The following is an 8,200-nucleotide window of genomic DNA, read 5'->3' on the forward strand; positions in this document are numbered from 1 at the left end:
AGCGCGGTGACCGCCACCCTGCCGAGAGGGAGCAGCGTGGCGATCGCCACCCCGCCGCTCTGCGGCCCGGCAACGGCCAGGGAGGCCCGCCGCCGCCGCACAACCAGAGGCAGCCTCGGCCTATGCCGGCTCGCCAGCACTGAGGCGGCGGTGGAGCTAGCGACGAGATTCTCTAGCAAACCACCACTAGCAGCAGAAATGACGCTACACAATGAAAGCACCCCCGCCCCCTCCCCTTAATACGAAAGAGATAGACTGGCACATCTAGAGCGGGGGAAGGGAAGACTAGACTGGGGCGGCGGCGGTTTTAAAAATCAGAGATGTTGGAAGAAACCGAGACCAGGACGCACAACACGAGTGGGAGGCATAAAAAGTCCACATCTAGTACCTGCTTCGTTACCACAGCTGTTTTTCGGGGGGGTTTTTTTTTCATCCCGTTGTTCTTTTTTCCTTTCCCTTTATTTGTACATACCATTTTGGATCCCTCTCTTCTGGATGGCGTTTTGGCTTGTGCGGGTACGAAGCCATGTCATGGCGTTTCTTTTCTGCCTCGCTCGTTTTCGTTTGTTCTGTCGTCTTTTGCCTCGTATCCGAGCTGTTATCTGTGTACCCAGTCAACTCAGGACTCTCCTTTGTGTTTAATGCCGCACCTGGTCCTGTGGACAGCACTTCTCAATTATAAATGAGTTCTTCCAAATGACCATCACGCTGTAGAACTCTCCATCGCGCCATGACAGACAGTCCCCGCAGCCCTCAACTTAACCGCCCTGACCAGATATTTGTAGTGCTGGGGAACCCCACGACGGCAGCCACAGCAGTCAACGAAGCAGGGCGATACAGCACCCAGTTCGCAGTCTTTTTGTTGTTTACGGACCTCTACGTTTTTGTGATGGGCGTGGGTGGTAATAGGGCCAGGTTGGAAAATAGCATCCAAAACCGTCCGTCTTATTTAGGGGTATGTCTACTGTATCTCTTTGTACGCGTGTCATCTATATTCCTAGCTTTATCATATCATGCTAGGATCCCAGGATCACAGGGTCATATCGTCATTACTTGCTGCGCTTGTAGATCTTCGACAGGAAGACCTCAAACACCTCCTTCTTCAGGCCCGTGCTCTGGTCAATCTTGGAGATCTTCTCGCGGATCTCGCCCACCACCTTCTCCTCGTAGTCCTTGTACCTCTGTTCGAGCTGCATGTCGTCGTACAGCTTCTTGATGACGGCCTCGTTGGCCTTGTCCTTCTTGCCGTAGTTGTCCTCGAGGATCTTGCGCTGGTCTGGGGTCGCGATCTGCAGGGCCTGGTTGACGAGCCAGCTGCACTTGTTGTCCAAGATGTCGGTGCCAATCTTGCCAATGTGCTCGGGCAGGCCAAAGTTGTCGAGGTAGTCGTCCTGCACCTGGAAGTACTCGCCCATGGGGATCAGGATGTCCTCGGCCGTCTTGAGGTTCTCGGGCGTGCCCAGGCCGAGCTGGTACAGGGCCAGGGCGACGGGAAGGTAGAAGGAGTAGTAGGCCGTCTTGTAGACGACGATGAAGCTATACTTTGTCATGTTGAAGTTGTCGAGGTTGACCTTGTCCTCGGGGGCGGTGAGTAGGTCGACGAGCTGGCCGATCTCGGTCTGGAAGGTGACCTCGTGCATGAGCTCGAGCAGGTCGACGTAGTTGGGGTGGTCGCGGAAGAACTTCTTGAGGAGCGTGAAGATGGCGGCCTCGAGCATGAAGGCGTCGTTGATGGCGATCATGCCGACGTCGGGCTGGCGGTACCAGCACGGCTGCCCGCGGCGCGTGATGCTGCTGTCCATGATATCGTCCGACACGAGGAAGAAGGCCTGTAGCAGCTCCGTGGTCCACCCCAGCGTCGCCGCCTTGAAGTATTCGTCCTCGGAGAGTGGGCGACCGAGGAGCACCGAGGCCGTGTCGGGTACTGACATGCCGCGGTTGCATTTGCCGCCGAGCGGGTTGACCTCGAGGCTCTGTTGGGAGGAGCGAGTGTCCTGGTCAGCGCCTGCAACATGGTGTCAGGTCAGAAGAGGGCCGGCCTGCTTCCGGGCGACAATACCTTCTTGTACCATGCCAGTTCCTTCTCGGGCAGCTTGTAGGACTTGGCGTGGTCGAGGAGCACCTCCTCGAGCTTCGGCCACACACTCTCGAACTCCTTCAGCGTCGTCTTCTGGGCCATGTTTGCAAGCGGTGGCTGGTGGTGCCCGTGAAGTGGGAAAGAAGGATGGTGGGAATCAAAGCCTGCAGCCTGCACTTTGTCCAGGGAAAGAAAGCAGCCTGAGCAGAATATGTCGGGATATGGTGCCGTTATGGTACCGTTATGGTGCGGACTTTTTCGGCCGAGGTGTCACGCTATCGGAGAGTATTTGGGGGTGTTGGGACAGGAAACGCCCAGAGTGATTGATTCAATGTCCGCGCACCGCGTTTGGCTTGTTGAGGGACCCGTTTGGTAGAATCTCCGGCACCATGGTTGCGGGGATTTGCTACCCCACGTGCCCACCCACACTGTGAACCTGAGCTCCGAGGTCCATCAAATATTGCCGCTTTGAAGAATTTGGGTCTGGAAAGCGGCCAGCGGAAACGCCGAAACAAGCGGGCGATCGACCCGGCGCTCGCACTAGGTTCTACGTAGCCAGAAACCTCGGGAAAATGTTACTCAGCGCCACTGCTCGGTTGTCAACGAACGCGTGGCTGATCGGTGTCTGTCCAGAGCTACAGGTATCTTCGGACGGAGGGGGTGAACCCCACCCATGGCGGGGCAGGGACAGCACCAGGGGCAAAGGCGGTGAGGTAAGCTATATGCCGAAAAAGGAAGGCCAGACCTGGATGGAGCTTGTTTTCGATTTATCGCGAATTCCACTGTTGGTAATGGCGACGCTAAACAAACATTGGACTTGTTTTTGACACACGAGAAGGCGCCGCGTCGCGACATGCAAGCGACCAGGGAATCAATTACCTGTCAGCACCTGGCCAGCCGCTCTGTGCCTATTCTGCTGCCATAACCTGCTCCATCAATCGCGCAACGCTGTTGCGACCAGAGCGGCCCGCCATGGTGCAGACGCTGCAGCTGCGCGAGGCGCTCCAGGAGGCCGTGGTCATGTGCTCGGAGCGGTGCCTCTATCAGTCGGCAAAGTGGTAAGCATGTCTTGAATTCCTGGCGTTGCGCAAGACTGACAGAAGCGCACCACCATCCCAGGGCCGCAGAGCTCCTCAATGCCATCCGCGAGACCCCTGCCGATGACGTCGATGCCAAAGACGCCGCCCAAGACCGCTTCATCTCGGTCGCCTTCGCCCGCAACCCGGATCCTGACGAGGCCGCCCTCGAGGCCGCCGAGCTGAACCGCTACCTGCTCGCCAAGTCACTGTTCGACTGCAAGGAATTTGACCGCTGCGCCGCCGTCTTCCTGCCAGACTCGCTGCTCGCCGGGCTCGTCCCCACCACCCCGCGCCCTGAGGAGGCCCCCACGACTGCTGCTGGAAAAGCCGCCGCCGCCCCCGCCGGCGACCGGCCCGGAGCGGCAATAGGCCATTCTGGAACAAGCCCGGCGTCCGAGTCCCAGGGAGAGGCGCGCAGCAGACTGCCCCGGCTCAGCCAAAAGAGCCTGTTCCTGGCCTTGTACGCCAAGATGATCTCGGGTGAAAAGCGCAAGGACGAAGACGCGGAGATGGTTATGGGCCCTCATGACCTAGGCTCCATCGTAAACAAGCAACTGGTTCCCGTCAGCGGCTACCTGGAACAGTGGTTCGCTGAAAGGACCGGCGAGGACGGTGAGGTTGTTGGCAGCCAGGGGTGGCTGGAGTATCTGTTGGTCTCCCCCTCAGTTCCTAGATGGTCATGTACGGGGCTATCGCTGACCTGCCATGTGTTGTTGCAGGTTTGGCATGGTCCTTGCCAAGTCCAAAAGCGAGGCCGAGGCGATGCAGTGGTTCATCCGCAGTGTCCATCTCTTCCCTATGAATTGGGGTTGCTGGCTGGAGATGACATCGCTGATAACAAGAGTCGCAGATGCAAGTCCCCCACCATCTCGTACAGCCCAGAGGCGTCTCTTTTTTTATTGCTAATCAAGCGCGCTTCCAACAGCTCAACCAGATCTCACCGCAGCTACCCCAGAACATTGTGTCTTATATGTTTCACCTCCACACCTCCCTCGAGCTTTATCAGCAGGGCCCTAACCTCGCCCACTCCCTGGACGAGTTGCTAAAGCTTTTCCCAACCTCTTCATTTCTGCTTACCTGCAAGGCGCTTTTGGAGTACCACAACAAGGATCTGATCCTGGCCGAGCAACACTTTAGCACGCTCCTCGCACTTCATCCGCACCGACTCGACTCCTTGGACCACTACTCCAATATTCTCTACGTCCTGAACTACCGCCCCAAGTTGGCATTCTTGGCCCATCTCTGCTCATCGGTTGACAAGTTTCGCCCCGAGTCGTGCGTTGTGGTCGGCAACTACTACTCGCTCCTCTCGATGCACGAGAAGGCGGTGCAGTACTTCCGGCGCGCGCTTACGCTGGATCGTTCATGCTTGTCGGCCTGGACGCTGATGGGACACGAATACGTCGAGCTCAAAAACACACACGCCGCTATCGAGTCGTATCGTCGCGCTGTCGACGTCAATCGCCGTGATTATCGAGCGTGGTACGGCCTCGGCCAGACATACGAGGTGCTCGAGATGCACACATATGCGCTCTGGTACTACAAAAAGGCTGCCGGGCTTAGACCCTGGGATGGGAAGATGTGGATGGCGGTTGGGTCATGTCTGCAAAAGATGGGCCGCGAGCGCGATGGAATCAAGGCACTCAAGCGTGCATTGCTCGCCGATTCCTCGTATGATTCTGGCTCGGGCTCCGGACTCAATGCCAGTGCCGCGGGAGGCGGGAGCAGCTTCGGTGTGGCGGGTGGTCTTGACCGTGCCGGCGCTGTCCATATGGACCCCGAGGTGCTGCTGCAGATTGCGAGCATGTATGACAGCCTGGGAGACTATGAGGAAGCTCGCATGTACATGGAGTTGTGCGTTGCGCAGGAGGACGGTGGTGGCGGTGACGGCGACGGCCTTGGCGAGTCAATCGCCATTCACAACGACGCCACTGCGGCCGGAGGGTCAGACGACGGCGACGGCGCGCGGGCAGAAGGCAGGCGGCACACGGCCACGGGCGGAGGTGGCGGGACGGGCGTGACTGCAGCGACCAGCAAAGCTCGCATGTGGCTGGCGCGGCATGCGCTCGAGCAGGAGGACTACGCAGAGGCGCACCGCCTCGCGACGGAGCTGTGCCAAGATGGCGTCGAGGTTGAAGAGGCCAAGGCACTGATTCGCACGGCTCGGGCACAGATGGACCTCATCAATACCCAGGCAGACGGGCCCTCGTCGCTTGCACGAACGCCACAGTCACAGCACCAGCAGCGGGGCTAGAAACCCGAGCGGCCGAAGAGCTCCCAGAGACACGCCATTGGCAGTTGGGAGAGGTGGTATAATACCGTTGCTGCTGGGGCCAACCTTGACTTGAGCAATATTCGGTCTCACCCCACTGAAGTCCTGGTGGAGGCGCAGGAAAGCGAAGAGGAGGAACATCGAGGCACTAGACGCAGCCACATCGCTGGCCAGGCGCGCATCACTTCGCCCCGCACAGCAGACTCGGCGATGCGCAGCCCGGGCGGCATCAACAATGAGCTGGCGTCGGTTGGCATGGTTCGCCAGGTGTCCGGCAGGCACAGAAGAAGGCTGGAATCGACATTGCGCAACCCGGCAGCCTCCCCCGGCGCGAGCAGCTCCGCGTCAAGGGGAGAGAACACGGCCACTCCTGGCTCTCCTGGCTCTCCCAACACCGAAGTCAGTGCGCTGGTGGCCAACATCATGCAGGATATGCGGGACGCGCCGGTCGGCCGCCTGCGACACCCACGGCTTGGTGATGCTGGGCGCCTGGCGGCTGATGCCCTCGCTCCAGAGACGTTGCTCCCGCCTGAGGGGAGCAGGCGCGGGGGCGGTAGTGGGCCGACACCTGAACCGCAGCGCTCACCCGCGAGCGGGGTGCGTGGCGTTCCGAGGCCGCGGACACTGCGCTAAGAAGGCGTCATTGAGGGACTATGCCTGGTTTCTTGGTGTTTTGATAGCGTAGCCCCCTGGGAGTCGGGGTGCCGTACCTAGGCGCGTTATCGGCATCCTAATCAGATAAATACCGGGCGGATGCATGCAACGCATTATCAAGACAATATATCATGACGCCATCGGCCTGCCCAGCCTTGCGTCCCTTCCGATGCGTACTTGATTGCTCACGTCAGCTCGGCAGCCCGCGAGGTCTGCATCAGAGCAGCACAGCAAAAGTGACTCAGTCTCCAAGCCTGTGGGCCCGCATGTGTCTGCTCGAGTAGGGCACTGCCGGCCTTGTCGAGCCTTTCTCCTCTTTCCTTTCCGTTGCGATATCATTTCTCCGTGTCCGACTGCTGTGTGACGCCGCGAGGGGGCCAAGGAAAAACAAGGCAATCCGCCATGCGAGGGGCCCGGGTCAGTGGCCAAGTCGCACAGGCGGGAAACGGCAGCACACATCCGTCGACTTTTGTGCGTTGTCGCAAGGCGAGGGGTAAGGGCTCCTGTCGTCCCAGCCTTTCCATTCATCTTGTTCTTCCTTCCACCCCCTTGTTTTATCCATCAATCCCCCTTGCATAAGTCGAGCACAAGCTTTTTCATTGCCTGCAGTAGTGTTCGATCCCTTATGCAATGCCGAATCCCACGTGCGCGGGGGAAGCCGGGCGATCGACACAGGCATGATTGCCATACGTTCTAAGATAAAAAGGTGGGAGGATGGATTGATAAAAAAAGAGGAACAAGAAAATGGGTGGCCGATTGCCAGGAAGCAAAGATTGGGTCAGGCACCAACGAGACCATGGGTCTTCTGTGCTCACATGTAGGAAGCGGGTGACTTGTGTGAATACGAGAAAAAAAAAGGAGAAAGAAAAGCCCTCTATCTACGCACAACGCTGCAGGCTGCATTGCATGGCATGATGCAGGCAGTGGTGGTGGTTTGTGGTGTGTGGTGTGGGTGACAGCCATCCATCGCTCGCTCCAACGTTGCAGCGGCATGAACGGACGGGGTCAATTTGCTCTCTTTGCTCGGGCCAGTCAGATGCCGCGCCTGCTCCCCTCATCTGCCTTTCTCGAAAACGGCCGGTCGGGAAATCTGGCGGATGGGGTTGGGGCTTGCATGCGGTAGCGGTAGCGGCAGGTCGGCTTGCGTTCCTTCCTCCTCACACTAAGGTGGATTGTCGGCAGATATTCTTTAAGCATTACAGTCGTGGATTCTCTGAAGCTTCCTGTGTGCCTGTAAGAGGCTCGTCTGTATATTCCCGCCGTAGAATAACCGTCCCGTCGTAGTGGGTTCACTGTGTACGTCTGATATCGAAGGAGGAAGCGACCTTCGCCCGTAGACCTAAGCGCCTGGTTCTCCAAGCAAAAAAAAAACCGAGGGGAGAAAAAAATGCAATAGATAGTTCTCGATTTCCCTCAAAGGATTAACCCAGCGTATAGTGACGACCCGGCCGAATTGAGGGAGTGGTGACGGCCGATATCCAACGCCATGGGCCCAAAGGAGTGTAAAAGGGGTATCTCGCGCCAATTCAGCCAGCGATTCGATGCATTAATAAATGCGCGCAACAAAAACAGAAAATTTTTAAAGGAGGAAAACAGTGTAGAACCCGTTGCTTGCCCGCCGATCGTTGGGGTGTTTCACTCAAACGACGTGGACAAAGAAGCGCAGGGGAACAGTCGCCGCCAGAAGAAAAATAAACATTACAAAATGCACCAAGCGAGCCGGACCCCCCGCTTTCGTCGCAGGACGAGAGACCAGTGGTCGCGGCGGAGAAAAACAAGATTAGGTATTATACAATACCCTGCTGGGAGAAGGCAAAAGTTGTTAAAGTAAAATAAGGGGCTTTTCCCCCCCAACGCCGTCGTTTTATAACCGGCGACAGGAGTAAAGAAGAAGAGGAAGGAGTAAGAAGTCGAGGCGGAAAAGGGAGGAAGGCCGAGCGGGGCGCAGCAGCCGGAGACGGAACACTAAACTGCGCCCCGCTCGATCCTCAGCCGGGTCGGTGTCGTTCCATCGCGCGGGGGGGAGGAGGGGGAGGCGAGGGTCCTAGATGACAAAGGCGGCGATGGCGATGCCCAGGGCCATGACGCTGCCAGCGCCAGCGGCGACGCGCTCGGCGG

At 58.1% G+C, this 8,200-nt stretch overlaps 5 protein-coding genes across 5 annotated transcripts in view; 3 read left to right on the top strand and 2 right to left on the bottom strand.

Moving 5' to 3' along the window:
• Positions 1 to 697, top strand: part of GGTG_07221 (hypothetical protein) — a 4,624-nt gene extending 3,927 nt beyond the window's left edge. Inside the window, exon 3 of the mRNA XM_009225045.1 lies at positions 29 to 697. Within this exon, the coding sequence (XP_009223309.1) occupies positions 29 to 240 (212 nt within the window). The 3' untranslated portion in view covers positions 241 to 697. The remainder of the gene's footprint in view (positions 1 to 28) is intronic.
• Positions 698 to 896: 199 nt separating this feature from the next.
• GGTG_07222 (farnesyl pyrophosphate synthase) lies at positions 897 to 7,443 on the bottom strand. Its single transcript, XM_009225046.1, has 2 exons — positions 2,060 to 7,443; positions 897 to 1,973 (listed from the first exon to the last, which is right to left on the bottom strand). Exons 1-2 carry the CDS (start codon positions 2,177 to 2,179, stop codon positions 1,050 to 1,052), a joined length of 1,044 nt encoding a protein of 347 aa, XP_009223310.1. The 5' UTR covers positions 2,180 to 7,443; the 3' UTR covers positions 897 to 1,049.
• On the top strand, positions 3,050 to 5,410 carry GGTG_07223 (anaphase-promoting complex subunit 8; the record flags this gene model as incomplete). Its single annotated transcript, XM_009225047.1, has 4 exons — positions 3,050 to 3,135; positions 3,197 to 3,805; positions 3,876 to 4,008; positions 4,082 to 5,410. 4 exons carry the CDS (start codon positions 3,050 to 3,052, stop codon positions 5,408 to 5,410), a joined length of 2,157 nt encoding a protein of 718 aa, XP_009223311.1.
• GGTG_07224 (hypothetical protein) lies at positions 5,684 to 6,061 on the top strand (the record flags this gene model as incomplete). The annotated part of the gene is made up of 1 exon (XM_009225048.1): positions 5,684 to 6,061. The coding sequence occupies one exon, from the start codon at positions 5,684 to 5,686 to the stop codon at positions 6,059 to 6,061; it is 378 nt and encodes a 125-aa protein (XP_009223312.1).
• A 683-nt stretch (positions 7,444 to 8,126) lies between the features above and the next one.
• Positions 8,127 to 8,200, bottom strand: part of GGTG_07225 (hypothetical protein) — a gene marked incomplete at both ends in the record, with an annotated part of 1,169 nt that continues 1,095 nt past the window's right edge. Inside the window, one exon of the mRNA XM_009225049.1 lies at positions 8,127 to 8,169. Coding sequence (XP_009223313.1) covers positions 8,127 to 8,169 — 43 coding nt within the window. The remainder of the gene's footprint in view (positions 8,170 to 8,200) is intronic.

This window comes from Gaeumannomyces tritici (genome assembly GCF_000145635.1).
Source record: "Gaeumannomyces tritici R3-111a-1 unplaced genomic scaffold supercont2.3, whole genome shotgun sequence".
In the NCBI taxonomy this organism is placed as follows: Eukaryota; Fungi; Ascomycota; class Sordariomycetes; order Magnaporthales; family Magnaporthaceae; genus Gaeumannomyces; species Gaeumannomyces tritici.

What these genes read in the sequence shown, in the direction of transcription:
- GGTG_07222 (XM_009225046.1), bottom strand. Translation starts at nt 2,179, where the DNA reads ATGGCCCAGAAGACGACGCTGAAGGAGTTCGAGAGTGTGTGGCCGAAG. An exon ending in AACTGGCATGGTACAAGAAG is followed by an intron (nt 1,974 to 2,059) that starts GTATTGTCGCCC and finishes TCCTCCCAACAG; the next exon opens with AGCCTCGAGGTCAACCCGCT.